At 36.1% G+C, this 21,144-nt stretch overlaps 2 protein-coding genes across 2 annotated transcripts; both read right to left on the bottom strand.

Moving 5' to 3' along the window:
• Positions 1-1,204: 1,204 nt before the first annotated feature.
• Positions 1,205-3,741, bottom strand: LOC109811143 (protein SHORT-ROOT). Its single transcript, XM_020374793.3, has one exon. It carries the CDS (start codon positions 2,964-2,966, stop codon positions 1,593-1,595), a length of 1,374 nt encoding a protein of 457 aa, XP_020230382.1. The 5' UTR covers positions 2,967-3,741; the 3' UTR covers positions 1,205-1,592.
• A 3,765-nt stretch (positions 3,742-7,506) lies between these two features.
• On the bottom strand, positions 7,507-20,100 carry PUB49 (plant U-box 49). Its single transcript, XM_020374781.3, has 11 exons — positions 19,722-20,100; positions 19,581-19,643; positions 19,395-19,498; positions 10,793-10,884; positions 10,619-10,708; positions 10,450-10,525; positions 9,954-10,327; positions 9,049-9,305; positions 8,680-8,968; positions 8,001-8,111; positions 7,507-7,926 (listed from the first exon to the last, which is right to left on the bottom strand). Exons 1-11 carry the CDS (start codon positions 19,847-19,849, stop codon positions 7,720-7,722), a joined length of 1,791 nt encoding a protein of 596 aa, XP_020230370.1. The 5' UTR covers positions 19,850-20,100; the 3' UTR covers positions 7,507-7,719.
• Between the last annotated feature and the right edge of the window lie 1,044 nt (positions 20,101-21,144).

Genomic DNA, 21,144 nt, shown 5'->3' with positions numbered 1-21,144 from the left:
TTAGGAAAAAGGAGCCTCTTATGAGTCCCCCCTTATCTTTCCTCCATGAAAGAGCTCAGGGTTTTGTGGGGGCCATGCAGAGGGTAAAGTTAAAACAGGTGCCATATACAAAGATCATAGATAGGAGTATAGTTTAGACTTAGAGAGAGAAATTAAAAATGAACAAGACCATTTCAAAGACAGCATGCTGTGCTGGCCACTAATTACTATACACCTTTTAATGATGTTCCCAAGCAATAACCCAACTTGTTGGCCGTCCTAAGATTCTATTGCCCATAAACTAGATAACGACCTTGTTTATATGTACCTTCATTTGCCTTTTCCTTATTATTATTTATTAAACTCGATCGTAATATGCTTAAAGATGATATCATCTTCTTACGCAGAAATACCAAATCCTATTTCTTTTGGACCTTTTTGTGAATATGAATTTAATTGGTTTGGTAGGGACGGTAAGTATAACTACTGTTGAAGATCGTAAATATATTGTAAAATACAATGTTATCAGAGAATTCTCCTTCTTAATTATGTTTTATGCCTTGTTGATTAGTTAAGTGCACAAACAATTATGCTGCTCATCTCTGGTCAAATCCGGACCAAAACCGAGCTTTAGATAATACATATATATAAATATATCAATGATCAACTACCACCTACATGAACTTAATTAGTCAATAATCAATACGCTTGAACCTACAAATTTGGAAAGCGACAATTAGTTATATTTTAGCCTAATAAATCAAGAATTTGTTTGCAAAACCAAAATAAAATAACAAATACTTGAGAGAGTATACAACTTCACAATCATTGACGATTCATTAGTGTTTTTCCTAGTTATTGAAAAGGTCACACATGATTATTTTGTAAAGCTGGAAATGGTCCCAGATTTAATCTGAAAAGTAAAAGAAAGAAAAAAACTTTAAATGTCATTATTACTCAATAAAATGTAATTTCTTCTTTACATATTATCTATTATTTAAAAAAAAAATGAAGTATTGCCTTTTTTCTTACAAATTCAATACTAGATATAGAATGATAATACTATTTTTAAAAACTTAATAACAACTCTAGGGTAACTCATGCAAATGTATCTTTAATATATATATAATTAAAACTAAATTCAATGATTTTTCATCATTGCAAAAATACTAAATACTATCCATGAATTTTTTTTCCCTCCAAAATAATCCAAAACACTGAAAAATTGAAATCAAACCCTTTTTCAATTAATTCATACATACATATATAAACTGATCGAAATATAAAGGCAAATATATACAACACGTGAAAAGGCAAAAAATAAAAATGAAAATGAAAATGAAAATAAATTTAGTTGATGATTCCTTTTTGAATAATACATTCAAATCCCCATCCTCCTATCATCCTCATACCCTCCAATTAATCCCACTGTCTTACGTACGGACGAAACTGGAACCAAGAAAACCCCATTAATCAGCTTCAAAAAGAAATTAAAAGAAAGAAAAAAAGAGCTGAGGGCACGTGCTGATAGATCAGAGAGCACGTGGGAAGCAGACCCTCAACTCAACACAACTCATTACTCACGTCAAGTCATTCTCCTCTACTCTACTACGTCAATTGGGCCTCCATGCACTGGCCCACACCACCGCCTGCTCCTTCCACGACAAGAATATTCCGGCGTCGGAGCACTGTGTCATCGCCCAACCCTCCTTATACCTCCTCAACAACGCCCTAACATCATCACAAACCTCCTCACTAAACGCCACCGTACTCAACCCTCCTCCATGCATCCTTTGCGTCCACCGCGCCGCCCTCTCCCGCCGCTCCACCGACTCCGCCGCCGCGCACGCCACCAAGTCCACCACCGCCCTCCCCGCCGCCCGCTCCAGCATCAGCCTCTCGTTGCTCGTCCGCGGAAAACTCTCATCCAACGCTTCAAAGTAAACCCTAAACCACCTCAAACACTCTTCAAACCCTTTCACAAACTCAAACCCCTCCAATCCCACGTCCAAGTCCGCCTCCTCCTCCACCACCGTCACGATCCTCGGTTGCAGCCTCCGCAAGGAGGCTATCACCCTGTCGCGGTGGTCCCCGACGGCGGCGATCGAGTGCAACGTGTTGACGCAGTTTATCGCCAAAGCCTCGTCCTCTTTGATATCCAACTCGCTAAAATCGAACTCGGAGAGTTTACCTTGGTGGTGAACGACGTTGAATTTGAACGGCACGCCCATGAGTCTGGCGAATCTCTCCATTCTGGCGGAGATTTCGTTCATTAGGGATAGGGAGGTTCCGGTGGTGGTGACGAGGGAGGTTAAACGGAGGTGCGGAGTGTCGTCGTTTCGAGTTGCTAAGGCTTCGAAGAGTGTGGGCCATTGAGTGCAATAGGTGTTGCTGATGTCAACTATGTGAAGCTTTGGCTCGCCTTCCAACGCTTCCAGGATGGCGCCATTGGACGCCACGTGGCCGAACGTCGTCCAGGGACTCACCTCTTGGAACTTCAGCACCGTCCTCCGCGTCGATTCGAACGAGCATGTTTTCTCCGACGCCGAAGCTAGGGTTCGGTAGGTTCGCTCTCCGGCTTGGGTGACGCGGCTGAACACGGCTTGGAGGAAGTACGAGGCCAGTTTCTGGTCGGTGTCGCCGTAGGGGGAGGCCAACTCGTTTAGCATCCACATCAGTTGTTGGAGGCGCGTGGTGTTCTTGTCGCCGATGGCTCGTGCGGTCTCCACCAGGATGTCGTGGGCCCACTTGCCGGAGAGTTCCAAAGGGAGGTCTGGGGTGGTGGTGGAGGCTTGATAGGGATAGTAGTGCTTGGAAGAAGACGAGGAGAGGTCTTCTTCATCCATGAAAAACTTTAAGCATTCTTCGTCTTCTTGTGGGTAGGGATAGTTTTGTCTCGAGGATTGAGAACTACTCGTGGTCGTCGAGTTGTTCAAAGATTCATCTTGATCGCCTTCCAAACTTACTACCCTGAACAACGTATCCATTTAAGGTTTAACCTTTTCACTCGCATGGATGCTCTCAACCAATACCAAAGATAATGGACGTAACGAGTTTTTAACGGTGGGAATAGCGGTGTTCAGCATCTTTCAAACCTCACATCTAATGACTAATTTGTACTTGTAAGGTTTAACATTATTTTAACACATCCTTCCTTAGTTCCTATATAGTATTTTGTACAAAATGAATTAGAATTACGCATATGTGGGTCAATTGAAGGGTGAGGTGGAAATGAAAAATGAAAGGAGAAGATAGTATAGTTGTTTGATTTAAATTGTGGTGGATGTAGCTCCTTTTTGTGCAATCGATGTGGGGGTGGGGGTGGGGGGGGGAGGGCAGTGGGGTTGGGTTGGGTTTCTTTTCTAGGTTATTCTTTTATTGGGGTGTGGCTTCTTTATTGAAAAATAAAAAAGAATATGGAGAGAGGGGATTGACTGAGAATTGTATAGTATAGGGGTTGTGGCCTATAGCTGATGCTTAGAATGGAATTGGGTCTGACAAAAGACGAAAAATAACAAAGTGTGAGGAAAAGGTAGGGAGAGGAGATCCTTTTCATTGTTTGTAGATGAGTGGGAGCATGCGTGCCAATTGGAATTGGGTAGAGATAGAGAGAGAAGGTAAAGCTGCCGGCGTGGATCACCTTCATCAAACCCACTATCATCACCATAACCAACTCCAAACACTGCCAAAACTTCCACCAACTTTTTTCTTTTTAGATAATCCCACACATCATCATGTCATCTTAATATATTGTTTTCTCTTAATGCCAAAATGCACTCCTTCTCTAACTTCTAGGGCATGCCTTCTTGCTTATATATATGCACTCGTGTTTGATGGATTATAACTTTATAATAAGTACGCACTAATCAGTAATAATCACCACACAAACTCTACTCTAGGCCATTTCTTTCAACTTTAGAGCCCAAACCAATTAACCATTTATTTTATCCTTTAATTTGTTGTCTTAGTCCTCAAATATTTATATACTGATGGCTACCAAAAACTCTAGCTGCTTAACTTTCTTTTAGTCTCAATCAGCCTTAATCCTAGTTTGATTAGAATAAATTACTTCCACGTTTGTGGCCCAGGCCACCCTCATGACAAATTGACGTTTCAATTAATTATTTTATAAACCACGTCTGCGATTATCGTATATATTGTTCGTACGGGGTTTCGGTATATCCACGTTTGAGTTTCTTTAATTTAATTAGTCATTATGATTATTGTTAGACAACGCGTTTGCCGTGTGACTAGTTTTTCTTACTTATATACCAATTGATTATTGAACGGAGGTGATCTTGTTCGAAAAGGTGCAGGGCTTCTTGAATTTGTTTTTCTTCTTCAATCATTTGGAAAAAAAAAAATCATGTTATATTTTGAGCTCCTAGCTTACCCATGTTATAGTTGCCTTTCAAGTTGTACACTTTTTTTTTCTTCTTCGAAACGATTAATCTCCGACAGGATGAGACAGATTATTAGCCATGCTGAAAATCCATGGATATAAATGGGAAAGGAAGTTTCAAGAAGCTTTCCTTCTTTTTTTTCTTTCTTTATATCCCATAATTGACTTGTTGGACTGGTCGTTGGTGAGTTGGGAGGGTTGAGTGAAACAGATCCACATAGCTTTTGTTTTCAATATGCATTCATCACCATAACTATATAAAAATATAATAAATTAAATGAGAGCAACCTTCTTCAATATATTTTTTAACACTTACAATTTAATAAAGTTTAAGAAATAATAAAACAAATATTAGAAAGAAAAAAATGTTTTTATTAACGTTCCTCTAGTAAATATAATTGATAAATTAAACTGGGTAAAAATATTAGATGCTTAATATATATCCTCCTATGTGCTGCCAACAAATAAAATAAGAAAGCAAATGAAACAAGGCATAGACGTGTACCGCTTAATTGGCGGCTTTTTATCCTTTTCTTTTTCCATCGTTGAGGTGTGTCCCATATCCACTCTGTTTATTTTAAAAGCTGTTACATATGTAAGAAGAAAGGCTATAGTTGGTATGTCACTACCTCAATTAGAACACTAGTTAATTTTCGTTTGGACTGTAGCACATTTATAAAAAAAAATTGCATTATACGTCATTTTCATAAATACCTATTTACTTCTTTCATTTTGTAACTAGTAAAAGTTAAATTTTATGAGGAAGAAAAAACAAAACAAGGAACTACTATTTATTAAAGAGATATAACGGACGTTTATATAATAGTTGCTCAAGAAAATGTTATTTTACTTTACTCTTTTTACTCTTTCAGTGATGGATTTTATGGGGTACTGATATTGCTCTGTTGCATGAGCATAACACATGAGGCGCACTCTGCACCACTGTTCCGAAATCTCAATTTTAACAACAAAAAAAAAAAAAAACAAAACAAGTTATGAAATGTGACAATTACTTTTCAAGGGCATTTTTTCAAATATTTATTATCTGTTTTCCTTTATTTCATCCGCCATGGACATAACTTTAGACACATTTTCCATCTCACAGTCACAGCTATGCATTATCATTGAATACAAAAAAGTTGGTATCACGGCTTTAAGAGACAATTTTAAAAGCACATGTTTATTTTAGGTCCCACTCACGGTTAAATTTAACCTGAATCTATTCCTTTTGTGGTATAAATATTGTTTCATGTGATTTTAGGTATTATTGTGTAAATGTTTACTCTTATTTAGATACTATCCATTAAAAAAAAATAGAGAAAAAATATATCTCTTAGTATTTTGTATGGTTATTAGATGTTATTTGTAGTTATTAAGGATAAAATGAAAAAGAAAAAAAAAAGTGGACACTAAATCAAGTAATTCCTTTTATTATTTAAATTGTGCTATAAGAGAGAGGATTTTTTATACGAGAGTGAGAAGATAAAATTTCAATCTTTAATTAAATTTAATGGCTTAGATTAAAGAATAAAAAAAATTCTACATATCACTATCATATTGTCTTAGACATCATTGTTGTCACTGTTACTATTAAAACACATCAATATTATCATTGTCACAATCATGATTGTTATTACCATCATTACTATCACTCTCATTGTCACCACCAATAAAGGTGGCAACAACACTAAGAGTGGTAGTGACAACAACGTTGGTAAAACAATAATATGAATTCCAATGGTGATAATAACAATAACAGTAGAGACAATATAGTAATAGTGATATGTCATACATGATAAATTTATTTGTAATCTCTTAATTTAAGTCATTAAATTTATATAGAAAAAAAAAGTCAAAATCTATTTACACTAGATATAAGTTTAAAAACTTACACTAAATCTTATATCTTTAATAATTTTTTATACAATACAATTTAATTGATTCAACCATTGAATTGTATGATATTATGCTTAAGATTCGTTATATAAAATTTTACATGATTTCAAAATTATTTAATAGTTCATTACATTATTTTTTTTTAACATGTGATATGATATTCAAAATGTATAAAAAATCATTTTGAAAAACATTTAAAAAAATTATATGAAATTTGATATACATAACCTTGAGTATAATATCTCATGATTCAACAATTAAATCACCTAAATTTACATTATATAAAAAATAATTAAAAATATAAAATTTGATTTAAGTGTTTAAACTTAGATATGATATTAATGTATCCTGAATTATATATATATATATATATATATATATATATATATATATATATGTGTGTGTATTTAACAACATAATTATCAACTAATTATACAAGTATAAAATTTAATATATATTTTTATATAACTAGATGTTTTTATGCTTTATATTTAATTGTGCAATTTTTTTTGTGAATGTTAAGAAATTTAAACATTAAAAAATATTCACTAATAGAATGCGTAATTGTATTCCTGATAAATTGATCCGAATAAATATTTGAAACCCTAAACAACCAACCTAGCAATGCTTTAAAGCAAAAGTACGAAGTGAGAAACCAATGATGCTTTCACTCAGTTTAATTAAATATCTCATTAATTCATTTTTTACAATCAAGAAAAATACACCTTTCCTTTTTTATCATGTCAGAGACACAATCTTGACATGAGATGCATGGAGAGGATCGCGTATGAACCTATGAACTGGTTTTCCTTCCGACCCCATAACACAGTTTTCATTTTTGTTCTCCGTAGTATGCATAATGAATTAATCCATCATTTTAATTTTAAATGTAGTTTGATATTCTGTATTCTGAATTGTACAGCCCCTGTATACATGCCAAAATGTGAGCAGGTATCCATGACTAAAGTCAATGAAAACCTAGCTAGCTAGGCTTACTGACTTGGAAGTGCCCTTGGCCTTGGGAATGACACCCTTAGCATTCACGCCAGACAACTGTTTAGTGAGCAGGAATAAAAGAAATTCCCTGATCGGATTGACTCATAACGCCCTAGAAAGCAAGGAACATTGTACATAGGGATAGGGGAGCTCTCCCTTTAGTTGAAATGTTTAATTTCCAACACTATTAGGATTAGGATTAGGAAAGTCCATCTATCTATCTATCAAATCCATAACCAAATTATAAATCTTTTCTGAGCAGCAACAGAACATGAGGGGGAGAGAGAAAGCAAAATCGAGACCAAATGACTCTAATCTCGCATCCAATGAGTACGCTATATTGTACATAACCTTAATGACGTGCCTAAAAAATTTATCACCCACCTGGCAATGCATAACTACAAGAAAAATATACACTTTTTACAAATTGTACGAAATTGGGATTGTTACCATGCAGAAAAATCTTTAAATTCACTGCTGACAACTCCCACTTTTCTTTTCTTTACTAGAACGGTTGTACCGGTGTCAACACTAGCAGATGTAGCTTGAGCATTCCTAGCTTTCAAGTACTTCCCCACACCACCACCAACCCCCGTACCACCAGATTCAGACGTTCCAGCGCCAGGATTGCTATACCATGAGCCTACCTTACCCTGAAAGATAAGCCAAAGTTAACAAAAATCATGCAGAAGTAAGCAAGAGGTATCTCAAATATTCTGGAACATACATTATCTTCATCCTCCGCATTCTTCTCTTTGGCATTATCCTGCTCTTCTCCCTCATCTGGTTCTGTGTAAGGATTGACAAAGACTGTGACACCTGTTATCTTGATTTCCTCCTGCAAGATAAATATGTATGGAACATAAAGCATTGTTTGAAGTGGCTAGTATGGCACGCTTGATAATGATTAATGGATCATTTAGAAAACATCAAATATTCCGGTAAGCATTGTTAATTATTAAAGCAACACCTCAAACCAGTAAAAACTTGTCACCATCGACAAACAAGCCTGAGGCACAATGAAACACAAAAAAGTATTACCCTGTACTTGAGTAAGATTAAACCTGAATGTTAATAAATGAAATTGCAAAACATAGTAATCCCACATGTCAGTACTTGGTGGTGGTGGTAGTAGTAGTAGTAATAGAAATAGTATCCACAAAGAAAAAATAATGCACAAAACCCAAAGTCCAAACTAGACAGACGTAAGGGAAAAGAATATATTTATGCAGAAGATAACAAAATATGTACAACGGGAGAAGAATCTACTTTTTAAAAGCAGATCCATATTTTGTGATCATATGTTTGTAATTACACCAGTTGAAACTTGATGCATTTGAGAAGAATAAAACCTAAAAGAGGGGGGCAATGTATTGCATCAACAGTGAAAAGAAAATATGACTCACCAGAGGTCGGTCATTATCATCAACAGGAACCTTTTCCATTGCTGCTAGAGTAGTCAAACCACCGACAACTCCTCCAAAAACTGTATGTTTGAAGTTTAGATGATTTGCAGACTTGTACAAGATGAAGAACTGGGAACCATTAGTGTGCGGGCCACTGTTTGCCATGCTTACCACACCCCTTCCTGAGTGAACTAATTTGGAGTTAAGTTCATCTTTAAAAGGCTTTCCCCATATAGATTCACCTCCTCTACCAGTACCAGTAGGATCACCACCCTGTATCATAAAATTCCTGCATAAAATGGATCATAAGACAATAAATCTGAGGCTTAAATTACTCCAGGGAGAAAGACGCAGAGAATGTCATCATACCTAATGTTTCTATGAAAAGCAACTCCATTATAATATCCACGTTCACAAAGAGTGATGAAGTTCTCACATGCCCTGGGTGTTATATCACAATGCAGCTCAATGTTCAAATCACCATGTGTCGTATGCAGTTGCACATATCCCTTCTTTTTTGGATTCTTCTCAACTTTCACATATTCAAAATCATTTTTCGTAACTGGATCAAATGATGTTGAAGTGAAAGACCGAGAAGCAGCACCAGTTGTGAAGCGGCTTTTTACCTGAAATAAGCAACTTCATTAGAAGTTGACAATACATAACATACTTCCCTCTCATCAATAAGAGACAATATGAAAAACATTCACGAGTCTTTACCTAGTGATTACATCTCAAATATGTTAAGATCTCACATCATCTAGAAACAAATATGACAATGTCGTCTTCATAAGATTTGCAATCAGCGTGCCCCTGCCCCCCTGCGGGGTTGGAGTTAGCTTTTGGTGTTATGTTAAGCTCAGTCTATTCTCATTTGTAATAGAGTATCAAAATTCTATCCAATTGATATTTGATTACCGAAAATGTGAAGTCATGTAAAGTTCATGACTATGATGTTGATCCTAGGTTGTGTGTGTGGAGAGGGGGTGGGCTAGGCTAAGCCCTCATTGGCCGGCTAGTCAAAAGACTTAGACAACCCTTTCCCCTTGAGCTAAATTTGGGTTGAGTTAGATCCAGTTTCTTGTCATTTCTAGTGTAAAACCAACCATGTGTTAGAGATGTAATATAAAATCATTCAAGTGGTGACTCTTTCAACTATAATAAAGACACATTAATGGTTTTATATTACATCTCTAAATCTTCATAACATAGAAAAAATCACTTAAATTATGTGTGTAATCTCCCAATATGTATTGGTGAGAAAGAGAACTAACCATCTTTGCATTCACTGGGGCCCTGTCACCAGCCATATGCATAGCTATTCTAGCTGCAGTTTTATCACCTGCTGAGGCTTTAGCAGCAGCTGCACTTCTTCCGTGTACTGAAGCAGATGCAGCATCTACAATACTAAATGCCTGAGGAGCTTTGACCTCTTTATTTGGATCTGATTTGGAATCTTCTTCAATACGTGACCTTGCAGCTAAGATGGCAGCAAGTGCAGCAGCCCTTTCTTTTCGTGCCTTGCCACCACCTCCCCCATGCATTGCAGTTTCCTTTCCTTTCTCAGTTCCAAGCTCCTTAAGCATTTGCTTGATATCACCCGACATGTTTATGTTATAGGTTGGATCTGAACTCATTTTCTGTAATTCTGAATGGAGAAAAAAATTGAACGTCATAGCCAATACTACTAAAAACAACAAAAGCAACAACATCAAGATTCATGACCAAGGTGAGATTTATAACTGACAACAGATGAAGGAGCTAGCATACCTTCATCATCAATTTTCAAACTATTTTTAACATGATCAAAATCCAGAAGAACCTTGCTGTCAAGTGCATTAGGATTCTGCACATAGTACACAGGCCAACAAAACACTTGATATTAAGCCAATTAAAGATGGAGGAATGGGAAAAATGTGCTTGTTCAAATACAACTTACCTGAATGGTTATAAGGTCATCCTTGGTGAATGGCTCATCGGTGAGGAGTTCCTTCCAGTTTTTTGTCTTAATGTTTAACTCTTTAACAGCCTAATCCCCATAACTTACATAAACATAAATATCATCTACATAAGAAATTAGCATTATCAACACTAAGGATCTGAGAAAACAAACCTCATAGCAGAAAACGTTTCCTGTGGTCTTCACTGCCACAATATGTGTAAATTCGGTGAAAACTTTGTTTAGCACTGGGCAATGATATTCTCCTGCAGAATGACAAAGAAAGGTTAGTCATTACAGAAAACTGAATGTATAGGTTATGTTTAGCAAAACTAGCTGATAAGCTAGCTTAAAGTGTATAAAGTTATTAGTTAATCATCCATACACTGTCAGTGTAAAGTTTTTTATACTGGCAACCAATCATATCTTTTAAATTATTTTATTTTATTTTTATTTCATTAAATAAGCAATTGACATGACACTATTAAAAAATATGATTGGTTGCCAGTGTAAAAAAAATTTACATTGGCAGTGTATAGGTGATTAACTTTTAAGTTATTAGTTGAAAGTTTATGAATTAGAAGCATTTGATAAAACTATTTCTTTAAGTAGTTGATAAATGTAAAGGAGAGGGTAAAGGAGATTGTGTATTAAAAAAATCAGGAAAAAAATGGAAAGGAAAAAAATTAAGCTACAAGCTTATAGTTATAAGCAATAAACTACCTGAAGTAACTTAAACTAACAAGGCACAAGTAGGTTGTTTACCTAACATTTTAGTTTAGTCAAACAAGTTTAGAATCAAGTTAAATAAGCTAGAAACTAGCTTATTTGATATGTCAATGTAACAAAGGAAAATGATAAAAGGGTAAAAGAGGCAATTGACATAACTGGAGACATTGAACACGTGGCAAATGAAAAGAGGAAGAGTGGGGCACTAAAATAACTAATTCAAGGCTGCACGATTTCGTGTGGGAGGGGAATTAATATATAGATTCTGTTAGAGGAAAGAGGGAGGGGGGCAGATGATGAATTCTCTTATCTCTCTACTGATTTTCTTGGTTCATGGTTTTCACTCTATTGTAATGCTCTGTTTTTACTGCTAGCTTTCATGGCAGAGTTTTGCACTAGTTTTGCAAAAATACGTAAATAAATCATACAGCATTACACTTCCTTTTTCAATTGATGCTCTGTTGAAATTTGTTCCTTGATCATATACAAATTATACACAACATTTTGGTGCTTTCATTGATTCATGGCGGAGAATACGCGCCTGAAAGAACTCTCAGCAGATGTCAAAAGAATCTTGGATCTCATGGAAGCTCGTAATGCCGATTACTCACATAGGTTTGAGACTATTGAATCCTCTCTTGAGGAATTGATCAAGAAAAAGGTCAGAGGGACACTCCAGTTCTAGCATTACAGGTTCACACCATCCGTTTCAGGTACGAAATGTAAAACTCGATTTTCCACAATTTGATGGTACCAATGTTCTTCAATGGATCTTTAAGGCGGAACAATTCTTTAATTACTATCACACCCCAGATGAACAACGGTTGACTATAGCTGCTATTCACATGGATAACGAAGCTGTACCTTGGTTTCAAATGATGTCTCGAACAAATGCATTTCCATCTTGGATTGGGTTTACTCGAGCTCTTGAACAGGAATTTGGACCTTCCCCTTATGAAAATCCTCGTTCTGATTTGTTTAAGCTTACACAAGTGGGTTCTGTCCATGATTATTATGTGCAGTTTTCTGCCTTAGCTAATCGAGTGCAGGGTGTTACCCCTAAGGCCATATTGGATTGTTTCATTGGTGGGTTGCAACCTGATATCCGCCGCGTGTGATTGCCCAAGACCCCACTACCCTGATCAGATCAGTATCCTTAGCAAAATTGTATGAAGAGAAATACCTCCCTAAGCCCAAACAGTATACCTCTAACTATTCGCCCAAAAACCAAACCACAAACACAAGCCTACCCTTAAACCAAACCGTAAAATCCACCAGCTTACCCCCTCTTTTAACCCGATCCAACCTTAAACCGTCAAATATGCATCAGCAAACATCAAACGTCAAAAAAATGTCCCCAGCTGAAATGCAACTTAGAAGGGAGAAGGGCCTCTGTTTTACCTGTGATGATAAATTTTCACCCAGCCACAGATTTCCTAATAAACAGTACCTGCTATTGCAGATGGATGATGAGGATAATGTGGAACTTGTGCCTGATCCTCCAGATAATTCTGGTAGTCATATGTCACCACCATTGCAGGAGCATCATTTATCTTATAATGCCCTGAAGGGCTCATCGGGCTTAGGAACAATGCGATTTCAAGGATCAATCAATGGTATGCTTGTTCAGGTATTATTGGACAGTGGAAGTTCTGATAACTTCCTCCAACCTAGAATTGCTCACTGTCTCAAATTACCTATTGAACCTATTCCAAATTTCAAGGTGTTAGTGGGAAATGGAAATTCTTTAATTGCTGATGGAGCTGTTAGTGACCTGCACGTTACCATCCAGGGTCATGTGTTAACACTTCCTGTATATCTGCTTCCTGTCTCAGGTGCAGATTTGGTGTTAGGTGCTGCTTGGCTAGCCACACTTGGACCTCACATATCTGACTATAGCAATCTGACTTTGAAATTTTATCTGGGAAATCAGTTTATTACTCTTCGTGGGGAACAACCCAAGCTTCCTGGCCCTGCTGAATTTCATCAGCTCAAAAGGATGATGCACACTAATGCTATTGCTGAGTTATTTACTCTTCACTATGAGATTCCCCCTGGACCTCAAGATCAATGGCTTGAATTACCATGTGACATGGAACCTGAATTAGTTGTGCTGCTTCATACTTATCAACAAGTTTTTTCCATTCCTATTGGTTTACCTCCTAGTAGGTCTCAAAATCACACTATTCCATTATTACAGGGTGCTGGTCCTGTTAAGGTGAGACCCTATCGATATCCCCACAGTCAGAAGCAACAGATTGAGATCATGATTCAAGACATGTTGAATGAAGGAATCATTGTTCCTAGCACGAGTCCATTTTCTTCTCCTATTGTTCTTGTTAAGAAGAAAGATGGAACATGGAGATTTTGTACCGACTATAGGGCCTTAAATGCTATTACAGTTAAGGATAGCTTTCCAATTCCAACTGTAGATGAACTGATTGATGAATTACATGGAAGTCACTATTTTTCCAAGTTGGACCTTCGGTCAGGATATCACCAAATCTTGGTTAGGGAGGAAGATCGATACAAAACGGCTTTTCAAACTCATCAAGGACATTATGAATGGCTTGTCATGCCATTTGGTCTCACTAATGCACCTGCCACTTTTCAGTGTTTAATGAATGAAGTGTTCCATGGATTATTGAGGAAATTTGTGCTTGTATTCTTTGATGACATACTTGTGTATAGTCCCTCATGGTATTCTCATTTACAGCACTTGGAAGCTGTCCTAAAGTTATTACAACAGCATGAATTATATGCCAAGCTGTCTAAATGCTCTTTTGGGGTGCAACAAATAGAGTATTTAGGACACACAGTTTCAGGCAATGGTGTTGCTATGGATAAGGAGAAAGTTCAGGCAGTTCTTGAGTGGTCACCTCCCCGCAATCTTAAATAGTTACGTGGTTTTCTTGGGTTGACTGGTTATTATCGTAGATTTATACGAGGCTATGCATCATTAGCTTCACCTTTAACCAATTTATTGAAGAAGGATAACTTCAAGTGGGATTCTATGGCTGCAGCAGCTTTTGAACGATTGAAGGCAACTGTTACTCAAGCCCCTGTGTTAGCATTACCAAATTTTTCCCAACCCTTCACCTTGGAGACAGATGCTTCTAGCATAGGAGTCGGTGCAGTTTTGACTCAAAACAACCACCCTATTGCTTTCTTCTCTAAGAAATTGACGCCCAAGTTACAAAAGCAATCAACATATACACGAGAGTTTTATGCCATCACTGAGGCCATTGCAAAATTCAAACATTATTTATTGGGTCATCGATTTGTCATCAAAACTGACCAAAGAAGTTTGAAAAGCTTACCGGATCAGGCTCTCCAAACGCCTGAACAACAAAATTGGTTACACAAGCTCCTAGGCTATGATTTTACCATTGAATATAAACCTGGGAAAGATAATGTTGTTGCTGATTCCTTGTCCAAATCGTTTTATATGGCATGGTCTCAACCCCAGTTTCAAATTTTACCTAAGCTAAGAACTGCTATCGCTGTTGATCTTAAGCTGAAGTTTGTCATGGAGTTGTGTTTATCTGATCAACCCCCTAGCCCACACTACTCTGTTCATGATAAATTGCTATATTGGAAAGGACGATTAGTGATTTCTGATGATCATGCACTTATTCAGCAACTTCTGTATGAGTTCCACAGTTCTTTATTAGGGGGACATGCTGGATACAGTAGAACTTTGGCCCGAGTTACTGCTCAATTTTATTGGCCAGGAATGCAAAAAGATGTAAGAGTATATGTCCAGAATTGTCTTGTATGTCACCAAGCAAAGACTACAACTACCCTACCCTCAGGGTTGCTTCAGCCACTACCTATTCCTGACCAAATTTGGGAAGATTTGGCCATGGATTTTATAACTGGTCTTCCTCCTTCACATGGTTTCACAGTAATTATGGTGGTGATAGATAGGTTGTCAAAGTATGCTCACTTTACAACGATGAAATCTGATTATACTAGTAAGTTGGTGGCTGAATCCTTCATGAAAATGGTGGTGAAATTACATGGGTTTCCTAAGACAATCGTATCCGACAGAGACAAAGTTTTCACTAGTCAATTTTGGCAGCACTTGTTTAGATTGAGTGGTACTTCCTTGAACTTGTCAACTGCATACCATCCTCAATCTGATGGCCAATCAGAAGCCTTGAATAAATGTTTGGAGATGTATCTCAGGTGTTTTACGTTTGACAGACCTAAAGATTGGGCTATACTTCCTATCACACTAGTATCGGCATGACACCTTTCAAGGTGGTGTATGGTAGAGACCCTCCTCAGATTTTGAAGTATGTTCCTAACTCTACTGATCCAGTCTCAGTACAGGAACAATTACTGCAGCGAGATGATGTCTTAAAAAAATTGAAAAACAACCTTCAAAGAGCTCAACAAGTGATGAAAAAGTATGCAGATCAGAAACGGATTGCCAGGGTCTTTCAAGTTGGAGATATGGTACTTGTTAAGTTGCAACCTTATAGACAACATACAGTTGCCTTAAGGAAGAATCAGAAATTGAGCTTGCGATATTTTGGGCCTTTTCCTGTAATACAAAAAATAGGCCAGGTTGCTTACAAATTGTTATTGCCTCCTACCACCAAGATCCATCCAGTTTTTCATTCGTCACAGCTAAAAATTTGTCATAGTGCGCATAATCAACCTTATGTTCCTTTGCCTCTCACTACAAATGAGCCTTATCCGGTTATGCAACCTGCCGCCATCTTGCAAAATCGGGTGATTCTCAGGGGCAACAATCAGGTTCAGCAGTATTTAGTTCAATGGGAGGGGTTGGATGCATCTCATGCCACTTGGGAGGACCAAACTGCTCTAGAGTTAGCTTTTCCAAACCTCAACCTTGGGGACAAGGTTGATTCTAATGGGGGAGGAATTGTAACGAAGGAAAATGATAAAAGGGTAAAAGAGGCAATTGACATAGCTGGAGACATTGAACACGTGGCAAATGAAAAGAGGAAGAGTGGGCGCACTAAAATAACTAATTCGAGGTTGCACGATTTCGTGTGGGAGGGGAATTAATATATAGATTCTGTTAAAGGAAAGAGGGAGGGGGGCAGATGATGAATTCTCTTATCTCTCTACTGATTTTCTTGGTTCATGGTTTTCACTCTATTGTAATGCTCTGTTTTTACTGCTAGCTTTCATGGCAGAGTTTTGCACCAGTTTTGCAAAAATACGTAAATAAATCATACAGCATTACACTTCCTTTTTTCCATTGATGCTCTGTTGAAATTTGTTCCTTGATCATATACGAATTATACACATAACAGTCAACCACATACAGGAAAACCATTAATGCCGATCCCATCCCTAACCTCTCCCCCAAACAGAAACAAATCGTATGTATTATGTAACATGAAGAAACATTGATATAAACAATGACAAAACCACACAAGAATAGTTTCAAAAACAAAACATTGTGTTTGAGCTGAGTCAAAATTGTGATTGCCTTTGAAGTTTGTCACAATCTTTCACATTGCAGAAAACTGCAAACAAATGTAGCTGATGCAGTTGTCAAGAGTCAAAAAAAAAAAAAACTTGACAACATGGCAAAAATTGGGGTTGCAAACTGTTTTTAAAACCTTAACAATGCTTTTGGCAATAGTTATGTTTGACTTTAAAAAACAGTATACTTATTGGCATTCAATCAGCAGTCCAACATCCAATAGTTCTAGAGACATATCATTTGCTGTTCAGGAACTAAGGATCTCTATTTTTCAAAACAAAAATCAAGTTCTTAAAATCAATTTTGAATATTAAAATTTCTGAATTTTTATCTAGGTTCCTAGAATCCCAGGAAATCATTGTAAACCTGCCACTTCAATCAATAATGATAAAAGATTTGGTTTAGAAAGCGTGACATGACAAAACAAATCCCACACTTTGGCTACAAACTACATTTTTAGGATGGTATACTCCTCATATCACAATGCTAATTCTCTCAAATATTTATTTCAATCTTTTAACCTATGAAGACTCCATTGTATCACTCAAAACCAATTCAAGAATAGAGCTGCCAATTCAAAGATAGAGATATCTCCATTCAAAATGTTAAAGCTTGAAGAACCAAACGGGTCCAAAACCTATGTATCATCCTTTGTTACAACCAAGGTTAGTGACACAAAAGTAACTTCGATTTTCTTCCTTTTCTTTTTGGGTGGTTCGGGGGTGTGACAAAGGTTAGTAAAATGTGCCATCTATTTCTCTCCTGATAATATTACCATTTTCTAATCCCCAAAAAGCAAAGAAACAAAACATGTCACCCCATTTGGTTAAATTACAATAATAATTTGGGTAAGTGCAACAGTTTTTCATGCAACCAAAATTGTTCCTCCGCCAGCAGAACAGGAGATGCCAACGTTCACAGGTCCATTTTGGCCAATATTACATCACACATAAATTATGGACTTTGATACTTATCTCATCCAAAAATAGAACGGTAGTTGAATTGAGATTCAAATTGCAAATCAGTAGGCCAATTTTTTTCATTGCGTGAATCAAACCATATCTTAAATCATAAGTTTCATGATTAACAATAAAACTTAGCATATATAACAAACAAAAACATATAAAAGCCCAAATTTGTGATCAATAACTAAAAAAATCATAAACCTACATATATATATTAGCATGTTCAAATCAAATGACTGACAAAGTGACCACCAAGCTTGCAAGTGTAGTGACAGACAAAAGACCAAAACCAGCACAATAAAATAGCAGGGAAAACAAGACATGCACAAAGCACGATGGGGCAGACTAGGACAGGCAAAGATGAATACAAAACAAAATGAAATAGACAAAAAAGAGTATAGGAAGCATGATCCCCACTAGGTCTGATTGGAGGGAAATAATCGATTTATTCCCTCCTATTTCCACTTTTTTTTTTATAAAAAAAAAAGCCTGTTTTTAGAGTTTATTGAAATTGGCCATGTAAGAAACCTAGTTGCACAAGAATTGCACAATTCATGCACAGAACATGATTCATGGTGCGATTCGAGCGCCAAAATGATTTGTTCGTTGATTCACATCGCCAGGAGTGTAAATTGTATCATATATTGTATATTGTATGATACTGATAACAATGATAAATAGTACAAACGAATTAACAACAAAATGATGCAATAACTTTAATTCCTAATATGTGCAACCTAAATTAAAAAGTCTAATTATACACGTGAGTGACCAGATTCCTACTCCTAATATATATAGCATATAGGCCTGATTCCTATTCCTTATACATACAGTATATAATTAAGAAACAATAATAATGACTGATTCCCTTGTTGATGAGTACAGAAGAGGGAAAATTGGATCAAAATGTATAACCCGGTGTCAACCTATCATATTAATTCAATGTCATTGATATTTTGTGGGCATGCAAGGATTTAAGTTAGGAGTCTACACATGGAAGCAAAGTCTAATACCAGGAATTAGACGTAAAGCTACAACAACAGCAACAAAGTCATATTACTCTAGGTGAGGTCAACTGCATAGATCACATGACACTCTTCAGCTCAGTTAAACACAGCAATAGGGCACGTTACTTCCAGGTAACAACCTAGCCTAACAGAAATCTGTTGTGGGTCATCCATGAGCTATACCAGCAAGTTCCACGTTGTCTATCAAAGGCCAAACACAACAGTCTTCCTCTATTATCTGGGACTGGCTATCAGACCATAGACAGAGTTTATAAGAGGTGCAGCGCTAGAACTTCCTAGAAAATCCATCCAACTTAGCTTAAAGAAGGAACACGAGAAAATAAAATTTAAACTGCCACAGATTTGTAGCTGAAGTGACAATTTGTAATTTGTGGAGGTTGTACCTAAAGAAGTAGAGCTAACACACTTAATGACAGGGACCAGAACATCCGTTAAAACACACTTAATGACAGGAACCAAAACGTAATCAAAGTGCTCGTATGGGCCTAAAACAAGTAGTTTATAGATATAGGAATCAAAACATACAAATGGCGAGTATATGAACCAAATGAGTAATTAAGCAAGGAACAAAAAAAAGTGATAACCTTCTGAATTCTTGTGAAAAGTGAGTGGAATGAGATCCTGCAGCTTGAGAGGAGTTCCAGTGACGGGATGTTTACCATACTTTATAACATAGGGAGTTATATGCCTGAAGCCAAATTGCAAAACCAATCAAACAATTGGCAACAAAAGAGAAAACGTATAAATATTGATCTCGCAGAGAGACTCACATAACATCGAAAACACTTCCATCAGCCGTGCAGACGGGTTCCCCAAACGGCGTAAACGTAAGCCTAAATGAAAAAAAGAGTTGAATGAATAAAATGAGTGAAAGGAGAGTAAGAATGAGAATATTAGGTTTGTTATCGTACGCGCAGCAATAGAAGGGAAGGCGTTTGAAGGGAGCGCGATTGTCTTTGGATTTGGCGCCTCCCCATTCGGTTGCCCACTCCGTTTTGGTGATGAACATTCTGTCTTTGCTGTGCTGCTTCTTCCCCATGGCTAGGGTTCCTCGTAATCACAACCTGATGAATTACTTTCTTCTTAGATGCAGTTGCGGTTGCAGTTCAACACACCTATCTATTATATTGTGCTTCAATTTCCGCCGAATTTCAGCAATGCAACAAACAGACTCCGCCAACTCGATTTTCTGCTCTCTCACAACCGACTTCACGGGACTACGCGATTTGCTTAAACACCGCCGTGAAGTGGTTCCTGGACCGGGTTTTTTTTTTGCCATGGACATGTCTTACTAACTCAATTTAAAAGGACTTTTTGAGCCTTTTTTTTAGGAATCTTTTTTTTTAATAACTCTCGAAATGGGGTAAGTTTCTAAAAGGCTCGTCGTATAAACAAATCCCTACATTAATAGTACATTTTATTATTTTTTCTAAAATATTTTTAATATTTTTTATTTTCTGATTTTTTAATTTTATTCAAATATTGACATTTAAAGATTAATTTTTCAAGTAAATAATTAATATTTTTTTATTTTTATAAATATGCTCCTTTTTCTTTTTATAAAAAAATTCTAAAATATCATTCTAATTAATTTCTTATTTGTTGAGAGAGGAAAATATTTGTATTTTTTTAATTTACATCTCTTGAGAGATGTTAGTGTAAATGATATTTTTGTTGTGATTTTTTTAAGGAAGTTAATGAAATTTTAACAAAATTTTTTTAAATGAGTTAAAATATAATTTTCATATCTTTCTAGAGAGAAATGTAACTTATTCAAAATAAAATTGTATAACCTGTATATATAAATACAATTTCTAACATTTTTATTCCATGATAAAGTACGAATGTTTGTTTTTTATATAATAAAATAACTTGTTTTGTATTTATAATCAATAATAATATATAATAAAAGGAATGTCTCTTTTTTATGTTCTCTTCTTCAAAGATGATTAGACCTCTATATTTGTATTCTAATATTTTTTTTTTACCAATATATATATATATCTAAGAATTAAATAGAAAAAAATACATATACAAAATAGTGACTTTTTTAAAAATAGTAACTACCAACTTATTTGAATAAATATTATTTATTTTAAAAAAATAGGGAGTGTCTTTTTAATAGCTAGTTGATAAGTAAGCATATAGTTTTGTTGATGGATGGGTGCAAATGCATAGAGAACGATGATTTTTTTTAGATGTTTTTACTATGATGGTATAATTTTGTTTCAAAATTTTCGTAATGAGTAATTTTTAAAAAATATTTTGGAAATGTATAAGTCATGTTTATTATACATAAAATTTAACGTAAAAATCATATTTTAAAGCACAATT

The sequence above is a fragment of the Cajanus cajan genome, chromosome 11 (assembly GCF_000230855.2).
Source record: "Cajanus cajan strain Asha chromosome 11, NIPB_CcT2T_4, whole genome shotgun sequence".
Classification (NCBI taxonomy): Eukaryota; Viridiplantae; Streptophyta; class Magnoliopsida; order Fabales; family Fabaceae; genus Cajanus; species Cajanus cajan.
The sequence above is the reverse complement of the archived record's forward strand: the minus strand, read 5'-3'. Positions and strand labels throughout refer to the sequence as shown.

What these genes read in the sequence shown, in the direction of transcription:
- LOC109811143 (XM_020374793.3), bottom strand. Translation starts at nt 2,966, where the DNA reads ATGGATACGTTGTTCAGGGTAGTAAGTTTGGAAGGCGATCAAGATGAA.
- PUB49 (XM_020374781.3), bottom strand. Translation starts at nt 19,849, where the DNA reads ATGGGGAAGAAGCAGCACAGCAAAGACAGAATGTTCATCACCAAAACG. An exon ending in TTTTCACAAGAATTCAGAAG is followed by an intron (nt 10,885 to 19,394) that starts GTTATCACTTTT and finishes GTCATTCTGCAG; the next exon opens with GAGAATATCATTGCCCAGTG. An exon ending in GAAACGTTTTCTGCTATGAG is followed by an intron (nt 10,709 to 10,792) that starts GTTTGTTTTCTC and finishes TATGGGGATTAG; the next exon opens with GCTGTTAAAGAGTTAAACAT.